This window comes from Falco peregrinus, chromosome 3, assembly GCF_023634155.1.
Source record: "Falco peregrinus isolate bFalPer1 chromosome 3, bFalPer1.pri, whole genome shotgun sequence".
NCBI classification, from domain to species: Eukaryota; Metazoa; Chordata; class Aves; order Falconiformes; family Falconidae; genus Falco; species Falco peregrinus.
In genome coordinates, this window is record NC_073723.1 from 112988283 (window position 1) to 113004680 (window position 16398).

The window sequence follows — 16398 nt, forward strand, 5'->3', positions numbered from 1 at the left end:
TTCCGCCACGCCGCCCGGGGGCGCCAGAGGGCAGCCCTGGCCCCCTCTCAGCGCCCCTCCCAACGGCCGCGTTCTCGCGAGAACGTCGGAATGTGACGTGGCTGAGGGGGAACAATGGCGGCCGCCGCCGGTGGGGAGAGCGGCAGCGCGGCAGCGGCGAGCCCCGCGGGGCAGGAGGGGGGCCCCGGGGCGGCGGGGCGACCCGCGGAGGCAGGCAGCGCGATGGCGGTGCTGCCGGGCTTCGACGACGTCGACGCCTTCGTCAAGGTGCGCGCCGGGGGCCGGGGGCCGCGGGGCGGGCGCCGTGCACTACCGCTCCCGGCGTGCTGGGCGTGGTACGGTGCATGCCGGGTGTCGTAGTCCAGCGCGGGGGCTGCCTGAGGGCAGTGGGGTGCGGGCCGCTCCCACGGCCGCCGGCGCCTGCCCCGTGCAGGGGCCTCCTGGCCTGAGCGCCCCGCCGGGGGGGGGGGTTGCCGCCTCCCCGATGTGAGGCCTTGGGCCGCGGAGGGGCCGGGCCCCCGGTGCGGGGTGCGCGGCCGTGGGCATCGCCCCCGGTTACCGCGCTCGGCATCGGCTCCGCGCGGCCCCGCCGCTCTGCCTGCCGCCTGGCAAGCTGGGGGCATTGCAGCGTGTTTGGGGGCTTTGTTAGTAATTACCTGCGTTCCTGCTGCTTTAACAAACTGTCTGTCAGACTTTAAGTACTAGACTGTAGTTTAAGTCTTGTTCTCATTACTAGACTTTCATCATTTTTTAAATGTCTAAATGACAATGTGAACTAAATGACCGCGAACTTATATCAAAAAGCCCCATATTATTATGTATTGGAACCACGCAGTTCGAACAAGCTAGGCAAAATGCGTTTCTACCAAGTAGTATCCTGGGTAAATGGAGGAACAAAGTACTGAAATGACGGACACTAACGACGTGGTGTTCTTGCACAGTATGCTCTCGGCACAGTGGTAGCAGCGACAAAGGCATCTAATGGGCTCCCTCAGCCTGGTGATGAGTATGACTTCTACCGAAGCTTCCCTGGCTTCCGAGCGTACTGTGAAACACAGGGTGACCATCTCCTTAGCTGGTAAGGATGCTTTTGCGTCTCTGGGCTGTTGCTAAAACTTTCACTCCAAAACAGAAGATAGCACCCTTCTTTAGAGACTCCAAACTTACTGTAGATAAAAATATGTTTTATTTCACATACCTAATTTTAGTTGCTCTTCTAGTGCTTGACAGTTTAAGTAACAAGTTTGAGGAGAGCCTTTTATAATGATTTGGATAGAAGTGCAAAGAGCAAAGGCGTGTTAGGCTATTTTAGAAGTCACGTGGATTGTAAGGAATTAGTTCTAACAATGCTGTATAGGTGTTTCTTCTTTTCACTGCTTGTGCGATGTTCTCTGTAGATACTGCATTTGATTTCTTTTCAAACTTTGAAAACGTCAGAAGCTGAAGTGAATTGGACAGTTTAGCGTTCAGCAAGACTGCTTTCAAATTGCTAATAGCTGTGCCATTCTCTTGCTAAGCATGAGCAAGGTGATGCAGTACCATGGCTGCCATAGCCACATGAAAGATCACAGAAAAGCGACAGAGCTGGAAGATAAATTTGATATGCTGGTTGACTCCAATGATGTCATTCTTGAAAGAGTGGTAAGCAAACTATTTCTGAACATTGTTCTTATAAACTATTCAGTTGCCACAAGTTCCTCCTCCTTTACAAGAATTCTAGTGGTGGTGCTTTTACAGTTACATTTAGTGTTTCCTCAGCCTGGTGGTTTTCCCTTTTATTTTAAAAACATTTCCATGTGCTAGGCTAGCGGTCACAGCAACTAAGGCAGATGGGTTATGGCCCAAAGGGAAGGAAGGTAGTAGGAGACTTGTGAGGAAACTAAACACAGTTTGGCACAGGAACCTCACAACCTGGTCTGTAAATTCATAGAGCTGCTTCTCTGAGGAAACTTCCTGCCCCTGATGTTCACCATACTCCTGCATTTGTCTGTCTCATGTTGCACAGAATGCAGGGGAAATGGCAGTGGAGATATCTGCCTGTGTCTTTACTCTGACTAGAGTGGCTGAGCACGCTAATTTAACAGGCGTTTCATTTGAATTTAGGGTATTTTATTGGATGAAGCAGCAGGAGTGAACAAAAACCAGCAACCAGTCCTCCCTGCTGGGTTACAGCCCCCTCAGACGATCGTTTCCAGCTGGAACCGCAGGGTGAGTCCTCTGCGATCAGTTTGCTGTGTTATCTTGGCTTTTTTTCCCAGTATTGGCAATACTGATTTTGCAGTGGAGCTGAGTAGTTAAATGTTCTGTCACGGTTTTTTAGGTGTCTTAACTTCCTTCTTTTTTCCTGTTCCTATTTATTCAAACTTGGTTCTGGATTCTGTCTGCTTTCAGTTGCCGTTTCAGTTTCATGTACACAACAGTCTTTCTTTTGCTTATTCATCAGAATTTGGAATCCTGATTCAGAGAACTGTCATTCTTAGATGCTGGACTCACTGCAAAAGTGTAACTCCGTTTTGAGTTTGAGACACAGCTTTATTCCTCTGAATGTTAGGTCAGGCTGAGTAAAAGAAACTCTGGATGTCTGTTAATTCATGTGGGTTTTACCTGTGACTTACCTTTTTCCAAATAGGCGGGAGAATTCCACAAGAGAGCTCAATCTGAAACCTTCCGACTGCTTCATGCCAAGAATATCTCTCGACCACAGCTTAAGTTTCGGGAAAAGATTGACAATTCCAACACTCCTTTTGTACCTAAACTTTTTATCAAGCCAAATGCCCTGAAACCTTTGCCTGAAGGTAAGGAGTTTATTTTTTGTTGGGTAACCTATTGAGAGTATTTGACAGAAATCTGTCCTCACAGTCTAGAGGAGAAATCATTGACTGTAAGAACAGGTAACAGTGGGAAGTGTTGACCATTTAGGTGGTGTAAGCTCTGTGACTGTTGTTTAAATATGCATAATGTAAGGGTAGGTCAGCATACAGCATCTTCTTGTTGGTATACAGTAAATGATCTGTTCCAAACAGATATTCTGCAGCTTCTCTTTACCACCATTGAACTGTGTGATGAGAGCCAATCTGGCACCAGAAGTGGTCTTGACTAGTCTAATTGGCTTTACAGATCCTTTTTCTAATTAGTTAGGAACGCCAGGTGTATGGTTAGACCTACCTCTTTGGGTGCTTTATCAAAGCCGCCAGCATAACATCCCGTCTCGGCAACATGTCGTTCTGCTGCTGGTGATTCATCCTTAGTCTGCGCTGATGAGGCTGTACTTTTAATAACTGGGAATGGCTGAAAGGTTCTTCTGTAGATTTTTCAATCTCCTTCCAAGCTCTTGAGCAGAACCACCTTGTATCTGGTTTAATAACAGCCTGCTAAAACCTATTAACTAAGTTGTCATTAGAGCTGCAGACAGAAACCTTGCTGACAGCAAAAGCTGCAGGTCTAAATTGTTACGATTTTTGATGCTTTACGATTTTAATAGGATCTTGTGGTGGGTGGAGTGAAGAGAGTAGTAGGCTGAGAACATGTTATATGTGGGACCCGGTACAGTTGTTCCATATTGGTTGTTCAGCCCTCGCGAAGAGTGGACGGGAACGAAAGGAGCGCCCTGAGGACTTGGATGTGCCACCTGCTTTGGCAGACTTCATACACCAGCAGAGGACGCAGCAAACTGAGCAAGACATGTAAGAAATCAAACTGACAGCAAGGTGCTTGAGTACCACCAGTGAACATGCACTTGTATGGTCCCATTGTGCTGATGCTTTTCATGTGTGACAGCTCTGCATGTGTTCGTGTCCCCACGCTATATTGCCTGTGATTTGCTTTAGACATCTGCAGTCATTTTAAACCTATGCTTAATAAGAGACAAGATTTCCACTCAGTAGGGAAATTGCCATAGTTCTCAAAGTCTCTGTGCTCTGGCTGCATAAAGATGGCTGAAATTTAGTCTGTGCCTGTCTTCCTAATTTCCACAGGTTTGCTCACCCTTACCAGTATGAACTGGAGCATTTTTCTCCACCAGATGGAGTTCTCCAGAAACCAGAACCCCAGGTTGGTGCCCACGTTAATTTAAACTTACTGCAGATGCAGTAAATTTACAGACAGCCACACTTGATGAATTTCAGAATTGAGGGTGGTCAGGGGTAGGAATTGATGGAAAACATACCGTGCCTAATAATTTGCTCTGCCAGATGTACAGGCCCATCAAGGAAACACCCTGTCATTTTGTCAGCACACTGGATGAGCTGGTAGAGCTAAATGAAAAGCTTATGAATTGTAAAGAATTCGCCCTGGACTTAGAGGTAATCAAATTGCCTTTTCCATTAAAATGTTACATGTGTACTGTTAATACCTAGGAGACCATTATATTATTCTAATCTGTTTTGTAGTCTTCTCTTTCTCCTGCTTTTTGTAGTTTTTGACATGAAAAAGTTCGTGACCCTGCCCTGTCAGATACTATCTGTAAGGTTGAATTCAACTGTGTCAATATTATAAGTTTCCCAATGGTAGTACTGGCTGCACACTTCATACTGAATCCGACCTTCTTTCAGTTCATCTCACGGGGTTTTTTGTGTCATGCTGGTGACTGCAAAGAGACAGCTTGCTCATCCAATTGCCTTTTTCTTCATGAAGTCCTCTGCTACTTTTTCTTCCTTCACTTGGAGTGCTGTTTGTTGTATAGTATTACTTCTGTAATGGATCCTAGCTTACATCTCTCTTCCATGTTTTTCAGCACCATTCCTACAGGAGCTTCCTGGGCTTGACATGTCTTATGCAGATTTCCACCCGAACAGAAGACTTCATTATTGATACACTGGAATTGCGCAGTGACATGAACATTCTCAATGAGACCTTCACAGACCCTGCAATTGTGAAGGTCAGCTGCCAAATTCACCAATTCACCACCAGAATTCCTTGCCCTCTGCCCCTTAGTTTAAGTTTTGTTACAGTTAGTAGCACACCATGCTCTGTCTTTGTCATTGGGCTCTCCTTTAATTTTAATTTGTTCAGGTGCCTGTTTCTTTGATGTAAGTGGGGAGTTACTTGCCAAGTGCACTCATTTAGCATTTCTGCATTTCACGGCAAAGGACAGAGAGAAAAGAAATCTGGTCCTAGACATGTGAATATGAAACCACAGCACTGCCGGCCTGGAGTAGAAATGTTCTTCATATCGTTGTCAATTTGTTTTGTTTTTCAAGGTTCTTCATGGTGCTGATTCAGATGTAGAATGGCTGCAAAAAGACTTTGGTCTGTATTTGGTGAACATGTTTGATACTCACCAAGCTGCTCGTCTCCTCAATCTTGGGAGGCATTCTTTGGACCACTTGCTGAAGCTGTATTGCAACATAGATGCTGACAAGCAGTACCAGCTGGCTGACTGGAGGATACGGTAAAAACTGACCCCTTAAGTAGCACTTATCCTTGTTTGTATTGATAGAGCAGAAGCATGTTTCTAGTTGCAAGCCCCATAGTTGTAGATTAGTCTCAAAAGTGAACGAGCAAAGCATTTACCTGGCTGTGCTTTGAGTTCTTTTATGAGTGTTACATTTCCTGTGTTTCTTTAGAAATTGCAATTTTGGGGAAGATTGAGGAAGATTTAAGTAACGAGAAGTTCCTGGAGGCTTGCTTCTTAGCAACAGCGCTTAACCACTGCAGTATTATGGAGAAAGTCAGTATTTGCACCTCTACAGCCCCCACAGAAACATTCAGTCACCTGTACTAGGTAGAGCAGTATGCTGTTGCAGCATGAGCAGATGGACCCTGCACAGCACAGAGATACGAGGTCTACTTTATGTAGGCTGCAGAGAAAGAAGAGTTATGACAAATACAGTTCTGCCATCTGATGTAGCTACATGGCAATCCTGCTCTCCAGCAGCGAACAACATATCGTCTGAATTGGAGAGCGCACACACATTACTGCTGTTGCCCAACAAATCCTTCAGTAAGGAAACAGAAGAATTTCCATAATTAGTTTTTGGCATGTTTTACATGCAATTTGCCCTAATATGCCTTGCAAGATGAAAGTGGCAGTTTGATGGGGCAACTGAAAAGTATTCATGTAATTCTGGCTTTTTTTCTAGCCCTTTGCCAGAAGAAATGGTTCGGTATGCCCGTGACGACACTCATTACTTGCTCTACATCTATGATAAAATGAGGGAGGCGCTGTGGGAGAGAGGGAACGAGCAGCCCACTCAGCTGCAGGTTGTGTGGCAACGCAGCAAGGACATCTGCCTGAAGGTAAAGCCTCACCTGCTTGAATTACCTGCATCAGAGTATGGGCTTAGTAGGACAGAAAGTCCTTGCCTATTCTACATGTATTGCATAGACGCAGGTTTTTTTCCTCTTTGTATGTCTGAAAACGGCTGTATGAACTGATTGTTGTGTGCAGTCACTTGTTTCACTAGCTAAAATCCTTGGATTCAGATGCCTTTTTGCTGGTTTTTAAATGCTAGCACTCCTTGGCCTCCTGATGCTTTCAGGTCTGTCTTTTCCAAGAGCGATGTTACATTTCCAGTTCTACTAGGTGTTCCTAGAAGTTCAAAGCCTAGCTGGAGTTGCATTATGAGATAATTATATTGTGCCTGTGGAAAATACTGTCTATGAAAGTAGGCCTTGTCAAATGTTGTAAAGCTTGAAGATACTGTATGTCTAAAGCTGCTCCTGGAGTTGGTGAGGGTGGTTTTTCCCTAAAAATGGGTGAGATGTATGTTTTCCAGGGATAGGCTTCTACCAATAGTTCAGGGTAAAAGCTCCGAGGCACGTTGTACCTGAGTTTATTCAGTCCCCTTATGTCTGTGTGAGATTCTGTCTGTCTCAGTGAAGCAAGGCAAACGAGAAAGCACAAATCTGATGCTGATCATGAGTGTTTCTGTTTTTTCCTGTCCAGAAATACATCAAGCCCCTTTTTTCAGATGAATCCTACCTTGAGCTCTACAGGAGGCAGAAAAAACATCTCAGCCCACAGCAGCTAGCAGCATTTAGGTTGCTGTTTGCATGGAGAGACAAGGTGGCACGTCAAGAGGATGAGAGTACAGGGTAAGAAGTCTTTTGTTACAGACACTGGCTTAATACTTCAGTGAGTTTCTTGGATTGTGCTTCTCCCGCCCCGAGGTGAAACCACTTTGTTACCTGTAGGGATTGGTGTACTACCTCGGGCTGCTTTTTACAGAGGTGGCCTGTTACGTTAGCAGTAAACTCTTACAGGTGTCGCCCTGCTTTATTTCTTTTTAACAGATTTCATCTTTTCAGACCTTGTAATTGGGGCAGACTTTGCACTTTGAAGGTATTTTTAAAGAGTTTTTAACATTCCGTTACATTTACACCGCCTTTTTGTGTTGTAGATATGTGCTACCAAATCATATGCTATTGAAGATAGCAGAGGAGCTGCCCAAGTAAGTTTTGTTCACAGGAGTCTCATTTGATTTTAATATCCAACAAGTCATTTTCTAGTGTGTAATTTGTTCTGCAGTTGGTCCCTTCCTTCCAGCTTTCAGTACTGCTTTTCTCTATAGCTGTTCACTTTTGAAGAGAAATAAACAGCAATACTCCTTCAGAAGGCTCCAAACTTATTCCGGGATACATCTCTCTCTGATTTTATTCCACTAATAAAACACATTCCTTTGCATTGCTATATGTCACATGTCCCTGCCTGAGATTCCTACAACATTACAGAGCAAGAGGGGGATGAGTTCCCCTGTAGCATTTATTTGGGGGGCCGGGAGTTCAGTTCCTAAAGGGATGGCAGGGGGGCAGGGGCAAGGGGCAGATCCCTTAAAACTCTGAATTTATACATTTTCCTCAAACAACGTGGCACTCATCAGCTAACACCCATATTTTAGAATAACAAAAATGCATCTTTAAATGCAAGTCCACTGCTGGGCTCAGCTTCCATGGATGAATACTGAACAAGAAACAAAATTAATATGGGGACAAACAGAAGACAAGTGAGAGGGGGCTGCGTTAATGGTTTCTCCTTATCTGCACAAACCTGGTTTAGAAGAATTTTTCATCACAGAAAATAAACTCTGACCGATTAATCTGACTTGTCTTACTCTGTCACAGTCAGGACCATGGTTGTATCTGGTTGCACATCCTTTGAATGCAAATGCCTAACATATCAGCCATAAATATAGCAGACTGAATTTTTCTCATCTCTCTTTAGGGAACCCCAGGGCATCATTGCTTGCTGTAATCCAGTCCCACCACTAGTTCGCCAGCAGATTAATGAATTGCATCTTCTCATTCACCAGGCCCGGGAGATGCCTTTTCTCAAGGTAGGAGTAGCTCATACCACGCAAGAGACTCATCACTTGCTTTCTGTAAGCCAGGGACTGGAGCTAAATGGTGACCTACAATGATGTGTGTGCTGACGTTTGCTTTCTGAAGACTATGAATATAGCATTCTGTAGTAGAGCAGAAAGATATATTGCATCTTCTTCTTGCCTATCTGTTGTCTGCTCTGTACTGGCTTACACACAATGTAGTTTACTGGAGAACTATAGCAGTGAAAGAACTGATGCTATTTGAACAGGGTGCAGTTGTCTGTCTTACGTTGCACATCATGTTTGCCTGTGTGAGGAAGAAACGGACCTTGTGGAATTTGTTGGTCCATGTAAATGGATTCGTAAATCTTTTACAGCTATGGTGAAGCAAAAAAAAACAAACCCGAGGTGTAAGAGGGTCATTTGTTAAGATATATATTGAGCATGTTGCTTATTAATACAGTCTTCCTCCTTTAGTGAAATAAACTCATTTGTGAGTATGGATGTGTCCTTTCTGTGTGAGGTGTTTATAAACATATCCATATGCACTTCAGAAGAAGAAAGAATGAAGTTCTATCAACCTGCTAGCTTATCAATGAAAACTTGGCTAAGGAGGCCAGCCTAGAAGAAACAGGGCAGGTGGCATTTAAGTGACTTACCTTTCTCTCCCATTCTAGTCGGAGATTCCTTTGGCAGTCACGAAGGGAACACCCCTCTCCAACCCTGAGGTACTGTTTACATAATGTTTGTTACCTAATACCTTAAGCCTTAAACTCAGAAACAAACGAAGCAAAATTCTAACTTGTAGTAAATCATTTCTTCTCATCCATTTTATGGGTGTCTCGGCTTTAGCTTAATGTTACTTTTCCGTGCTAAATTCTATAAGGTTACCGGCTGCAAATCGCTATTTTACAAACCACCATAGCAGCACTTAAGGCTTCGTCAGCAAACACTCTAGCTGCTGGACAGTTTCATGTGTGTTAGTCTATATTGACTGATCTGTAAGAAGAGAAGTTCCAGATGAGTTTCTAAGGCTGACTTATTTAATCCCCTCATGTGTATGAAGTAAAGCATCTCCATTAGCCCCTGGGTGTTTGCACAGATAGCCTTTTGATGCCAGATGCAGTGTGCTCTGCCAGGTAAGCTATATAATGAATATTCAGTCTCTGACTTTCACCCTTTTATTTTAATTTTCATTAATGTACCTCCACAATTTGTGAAAACACATACAGATATGTAGAGTAGTGTATTAATGGTGTTTGTAATTTGAATCTCTCTGCAGAGGCTGGAGAATACCTTCTTTGGACCACATGACAGTTCTCGGATTCCTATGGATGATTTTCAGAATAACTCTGCCTTGGGTAATTTGGACTTAACCTAAAAACTGTGCTAATAATGACATGATATGGTTTTGACATGGGGAAGTAAGCAGCCCTGAAGAAACTTTCGGTGAAATCCCATTACACAAAAGCAGTAAAATGTACAAGTATCTAATAAAAATTTTGTCTTCTTTTCCTTTTCATGTAGAGTCTGCACCGGTTTTGGAACATGGTTGTCTCTTTTCAGACAGTGAGAGGACAGTGAATATTCAGGGTGTTCAGCCAGAGTCAACGTGTCTTGTTGCTACTGCCACTGTCAGCATATTCAGTGTAAGCAACATGTTTGTGATAGCGTCAGTATTTTAAGTGTTAGAAAACATACATAATAATCTAATAAAACTGTGCGAAAGTGTTGCAAGAAATAGTAAGGTGGGACATGCATGGAAATGAGACTGGCTTCCTGTCAGGCATTTGGTATAACCAAGACAACCAGGTTAGGGGGCCGTCAAGTTAATTACATCTCTCTGGAGGGTTACTGCCATCGGTGGAGTTTCAGAGAGAGTGAGAAATAACATGCATGAAACCGCAGTAGCCAAACCCCAAAATTATTAATGTTAATATTTCTTCCCTTTTTTGGCTTTTTTTTAGGAATGTGATGAAGATAAAAGCAACAAGGCTTTAACCACTGCACAACAGAAAGCTCAGCGTATAATGGAGTCCTTTGAAAATCCATTTAGAATGGTAAAAGCTCCCAGTATATATATTTGTAGTGTAACTCAAACTACGTTGTGCAGAGGATGCTCTGAGCTGTTTTTCCAGGCATATCTGAAAGAGCTTGATGTAGCATCAGCTGCTGCTCTTCCTGGAATCAAGAGATTGTCCTTGCAAAACACACACATGTAGACTTGTTTACAAAACACACTGAAATGCCTCTTAGATATATGTCTTTCTACATAGTAAACAGACCTTTCACTATTGGGTTTTTTTAAATCAAGTTTGCGGGTTTTTTAATTTGCATCATATTTTGGTCTTTACTTCATGGCTAGAGCTAGTGAGCTGATTTTACTCTTCTAATGATGAATCAGAAGAACAATAGAATACTTTGTTATAGATTTGGAGTGGCAAATTACTAGGTTATAATATCAAAACAGCTTTTTCTGTGTGTGGTTGTGGGTTGGTTTTTCAGGGATTTTTTTTGTTGGTTTTTTCTTCAACGTTTCTCTTGGCCATAGCGGTGGTAACTTTTCTTTTTCCAAAAGGCATTTGATCTGTAGAATGTTTCTTAAATGTGAACTTTTTGATTTGGAACATTTTAAGTGACATTTTAGCAATGAGCTAAATGTCATGTGCTGTGTTTAAAGCAGAATGGTTTTCTCCTCTTTACAGTACCTACCTTCAGAACAGAATCCTGTCTACGTCTCACAATCTGCAAAGTTTGACCCATCATCAAAAATTTATGAAGTAAGACTCATGCTAAACTCTCCTGCTAAATCATACAAAAGAAACAAATAAGTGATTATTTTCCTTGGGAACCACAGCAATTATAGATATTTTTTTTTCATCTTTGATTCTCCATAGAAAAAGAATGTGAGTTTTGAGAAACTTGGCATGTTTCTGAATCTGTAGTTCATTGGTTCTGTAGCATTCGTATCCCTCGAAGAATCAGGGATTGGAGACATTCCACTGTATATTCCGTCTGTCAAAGCTACGAACTACTACTGAAGTCTGTACCTGCCTTTGTTCTCACGGCTTGTTTGTAGCTTAAAACTTAAAGCACATGGTTTTACCTGGTGCAGCAGATCTTAATCTCTTCTACAATCCAATTTGATCTTTTGTACTCTTAATGAAGAGCAGCATGTGGTAGCAAGTTTATAAACTCCCTTTTGCCATAAAACTTCAAAGAAAGTGAGCCCAGGTAATTTTTTTTCATTGCAGATCAGCAATCGATGGAAGTTGATGAGTCAGACACAAGTACAGGAGTCCAAGGGTGAAACCAAAAAGAAAGCAACCCAGCAGTCAGGTATGGCGGTTCTTCCCTTTCTCAGTGTGTTGGCCAGCATGCTTTTCCCAGTGCACATAGGTTGTTTCCTACTTACAAGAAAAACTTAGATGATGGATTTCCTGATGGATGAGATCTTTGACAAAGATTGTACTCTCTTTAGTTTGAGACTTGCTACAAGCTGGTTTGCTTGCTTTTTCTGAGCTCCTGGCTAACTTACTCCTGCTTTTTATAGTAATGCTTGTTTCTTTCCGTAGTTGCTCGTGACCAGGCACAAAAGGTGTATAAAGAGGCAACAGAAAATATTGTGTCTGTTCGTCAGCAAGCTATGGTATGTCACTGAATTCCCTACTTCCAGTCCTTGCCGCTCTTGACTTGTATAACATTGTTCAGAATGAGACCCTATAACTCTGACATACCTTTGGAGTCCTACAGCTCTGAAGTACCTGAATGACAGTTTTTTGATAGCAGTCTTTCTGTGGTTCTGCCCTTTGTGTAGCAACAGGGCCCTAGCAACAGTGCTGTGCAAGTCTTTGCATCCCTCCATATCTTCAGTAGGGAACGTTTTCCACTGCCGTGCCATTCTGCTCCTCACTTGCCTAGGTTCCCCTTGATCTTCCTGTGGGGCCACAGCAGATCTCAGCCTCTAGTAGCCTGTGAAATGAAAACTTGGCTTTTAATCTGAAAAGTCCCTGCTACGAAGGAAAAAAAAAAAAAAACCCCACACAAAACCCCAACAGTTTAGGTCCAAGGAAGAACAGAGTGCTGTCTCCCCACACTATAACTGCCACAGGCAATAGCTGTCACTGGAGCCTGGGTCCACTGGGCAGTTCATTTGCATGCCGTATTCAAGCCTACACAGAGATGTTTCATTCTCCTCTCCTGAACTTGTCCTTGTTTTGTATTCTGTGGGTTGCTTTCACAGCAGGAACAAGCTAGTAAGAAGAGGGAGAGAGTCATGAGTGAAATGGGAACAGAGCTGCCAAATCAAGAAAAGAAACGGCCAAAAACCTCCCAGCAACCAGAGGAGCTGGAAGCACCGAAGCAGTTTACCCCCTTCGATTATAGCAAGTCCAACTTCAAAGTATTTGCGGGTAAGATCTGGATCTCTTGCTAGAGTGCTGCAGGCTGTGGAAAATGTTGCCAGCTGAGCCCTGAGAGGGCTCTGTGTGAATGTAGGTACAAACTGTTACAATGCACTTACCTTACAGTGGGGAAATACTAAAAGAAACTAACTGGAGGACTGTGCAGTTTAGCATCCCTTTTCGGATTTGGAAACAAAATCCTGAAAGCGTTGGCCAAGGGGATTGTGGGTTCAGATTTTGCTTCTTTTCTCTCTAGAGAAAGTCATCTAGAGAAAGTGGACCCCAGAAGCTAGGAGGCAAAGGAGATTTTTATCTATTCGAAAGCATCTCCTGCCCTTAAGAGACCATTCTGGTTTTTAGCATGTGGGAGACTGCAGTGGAACCTCCTTATCATCAGAGGAACACCGTGGAATATACTGTTCTTTATGGGAGATTTTAGTGACAGCTTCTCTCCTCTCTGCCTTAGGAAGCAGCAAATCGAAGCAGTCACCACAGTTTGATCCTGCCAAGCAAGCTTATGCAGGCAAGGTACGAGCACAACATGAAAGAAGGAACACAAGTGTTGATGATAGCATGTACCCAGCTGGGGACTTGCTGGGGAAGGCAGATGACTTTTTCTGGATCTGCAGAACGTTCCCTAACAGCACACAGTACTGAGGGACAGCTTCCAATCACAAGCTCATACTTTGTATTAGAGCCTCTTCCCGTTCAGGTTCTTGAGGCCCCTCAGACTCTCGTTTTTTCCCCACCTCTTCATACATTGTTCACACCTACGCCTCCACGCGTCACAGGTGCAACACTTAGACCACAGCACAACACAAGTTCCACAACAATTGAGATTGTTTAAATTTTCTTTCTTCTCATCATTTTCTCAGTGAAACACATACTTGGGGAAACCTGTGACCAGCATAGGGCAGCTCTGGTGTTGTCACCCCCCAGCCACCCCAGGTCACCCCTGCAGACCTGGGTTACCTAAATCCCCCCTTGTATACCCTGCATAGTGCTCGTGTGGAGCGCTTGGTTGCTGATGCGTGATGTCAGTGGCAATTCAGGCACGAAGTAATAGGATGCCCATGTGTGAACTCATTGGGCGCTTGAGCGCTAATTTTAAGTTATGAAAGCTCATTTCTAGCATTTCAGCTGCTTTTCCTGTGCATGCTGCCTTCCTGCATATTTAACTGGAGGGCAAATGGTACCAGGGAGCATCTTGGATATTCATGAAACATCATATTTTAGAAGCTGAATGAGCTCATGCCTGATAGTGTAGGGAAGTTTCCTGTGCAATCCCTTTGCTGTGTCAGTTGAAACTTTTTTCAGAAAAAAAGAAACTGATGGGTGAACTTGGGACAACCTGTACAGATCTTTCTGTCTAGATGGGCAAGGTTAGTCGTCAGTGCGTTATTGTGCCTCATGTGTCAAGGTTAAACCAGTAGAACAGAACTTATTTGGATGCAGTCAGTGCACGTCCATACAAAGAAGTGCTAAAACATAAAGCTCACGGTGTAAACGAGCAGTGTTCCTTTGAAGGTGGAGGGACCTGGCAGCACATGAATCTCATGGGATATGCTGTATTTGGAAGTTACCTCACTGTGGTGGTGGTGTGGTTTTTTTTTTTCTGTGCAGAAATTTGCTGGAGCTAACAAACCTCAACAATCTGGAAACCGAAGCATGTCCTACCTGGCGGGGAAAGCTGATAGGTGTGTTGTCAGCCTGCTCTCATCGCAGTGGTGGAGTGTTTTCATGCCTGTGCCCTGGAGCTATGGGCAGAGCGTAGCTATTGTCCTCTATTGTTGTGGGAGCTTAGGTGCATGTTTAATGGGAAGAGGTTGTGCTTAGTCAGTCAGGATTAATGCAATCAAAGACAACTCTGGGTGGAAGGTTTGAAATGCAGAGGTAAAAGTTTGTGTTAGTAGATGTGGGAGTCCTTTGGCCACAGAGATAGGTAGAGGTGGGGAGAACATGTACCTAGCTTGGGAGGATGATAAGTAACAGTACTGCCAAATATGAACATTCTTCTTCTGAAAAGATACTTAATGTGTAGCTTTACAAGGCTTGATCCTTGAGTATTATTTAGACATAAAAGGGCAACACTATGTAAGGACAGGACTGGAGGGAGAAAGGTTCTGTCTGCATCCATAGCCCTTTCCCAATAGAATCATCATAACCTACAATAGTCTTGAGTGAATTTAGAGCAAGAGTTAAAGCCTTTCTGTCTTTTGCAGGGATTCCAGGCACCACTGGCCGAAGAGATAGTCCTTGTTACAGGACCTGTGGGAGCTGCTGCTGAATGAAACAGTAGTCAAAAGTATTGTCACCATAGGAAGGCAAATACTGGTCGTTGAGCAGTTTTTGTACAGAAATGTTTTTAAGCCCATTAAAATCCTTTTTTTTCCAAAAGGAAAAACATCTTTATGTCACTTGTATTATATTCACATTGGGTCTTTTTCTAATTATACTCACGTATGTCGCTTTGTTTCTAATTTTGGAAGTTTATCTTGTGTCCTCAAACACAGGCTGATTGCTTGAAATCCCGAAGAACCATCATGTCAGTGGAGTAACCTCTTGGCATCTCTAAAGCCAGCACAAAAATAATAGAGAGATTCAGTAGATGTGACTCAAACGCCAGCAGTCCAGAGGAGGAAATAAGGCCAGACTATCTTTTATGTTAGGCCTTGCTTACAAATTGAACTGCACAGCACATCTCTTACAAGACAAGGTAATATGAAAAATGAGTGTGTTTACTTGGTAGAGTTTGTTTATTTTTAAGCAAAGATTTTATTTTAAGGGGTAATAAAATAGATTGGGTGCTTTTTTTACATCAGAGACCAGTGGTTATGGAGTGAAAGCAATAGCATTAAGTAGAAGGTAAAAACAGAGTGCAGTATCGGGCTGGGGACAGCCAGTGAGGCTCTGTGCTGCAACTGAAGCTCGGTACAGCTATTCTAACATTTCGAAATTTGAAGTACTTGCAGCAAATTATCCTCGAGCCGTTGTGGAAGGAGTGTCGGCCCATAATTTGGTGGATGGATGGATGGCAGAGCTTATTCTAAATGCTGACAGCGGAAGGCTGGTCATGCTGCTGTAAAAGATGTAAACAACGTGACAGTTTAACAGTCAGGAGTGCTGAAGGGTAGGGCTGATGTGACTTTGCTTGAAGCCACATTAAATCAGTGGCAGAACTGCTCCCTGGATTACTGTCACTGCGCTGACTGGTAGATCTTGTGCTCTTTCTCAAAGGCCTCGTCTTTACTCTGATTTCCTTTTCCGACTAAGGATTTTCCATTTTGTGCTCGCCTGTTTTGGCAACAACAATGTACTTGGTTGGGCTAGGTGCAGGGAGCAAGTGGGTGGCAGTAAAAACTTCCCTCTCAGTTACAAATCAGAGGGCTTTATTTTACAAAGAGCATGAGGAGGTTTGGGATTTATTTTGTTTTCAATCATTTCCCATATTTTTGGGGAGTAGTGAGTGGAAGTAACAGAGGAGGGATTTTCCTCCTTAGGTACTTCAGTGTGAACAGTGCCAGCTGAGCAGCATTGTAATGGCAGAACAGAGTCCCTTTCTGCTCATAAAATCTGCTTGCATGGCTGAATATTGGAGAATGTTTTTGAAGAGGCAGTTAAATAGCAATTGTCTCTGAAGTGCATTTGCGGGGACTGCCAGTTCCCCCCCTTCGTGTCAGCTTTGCCACTTCTGACCTTTCTGTAACTTGAAGAACAAGCGAGTTACACCGAAA

General features: G+C 43.5%; 1 protein-coding gene across 1 annotated transcript; it reads left to right on the plus strand.

Annotated features, from left to right (window-relative positions):
* The first annotated feature begins 90 nt into the window (after positions 1–90).
* EXOSC10 (exosome component 10) lies at positions 91–15068 on the plus strand. The gene is made up of 25 exons (XM_055798299.1): positions 91–267; positions 942–1078; positions 1518–1641; positions 2104–2208; positions 2630–2795; positions 3572–3683; positions 3975–4050; positions 4191–4301; positions 4733–4876; positions 5199–5389; positions 6081–6237; positions 6887–7035; positions 7341–7391; positions 8162–8273; positions 8939–8989; positions 9544–9622; positions 9789–9910; positions 10229–10321; positions 10967–11041; positions 11516–11600; positions 11837–11910; positions 12505–12673; positions 13131–13192; positions 14288–14361; positions 14887–15068. Exons 1-25 carry the CDS (start codon positions 115–117, stop codon positions 14915–14917), a joined length of 2703 nt encoding a protein of 900 aa, XP_055654274.1. The 5' UTR covers positions 91–114; the 3' UTR covers positions 14918–15068.
* The last annotated feature ends 1330 nt before the right edge of the window (positions 15069–16398 follow it).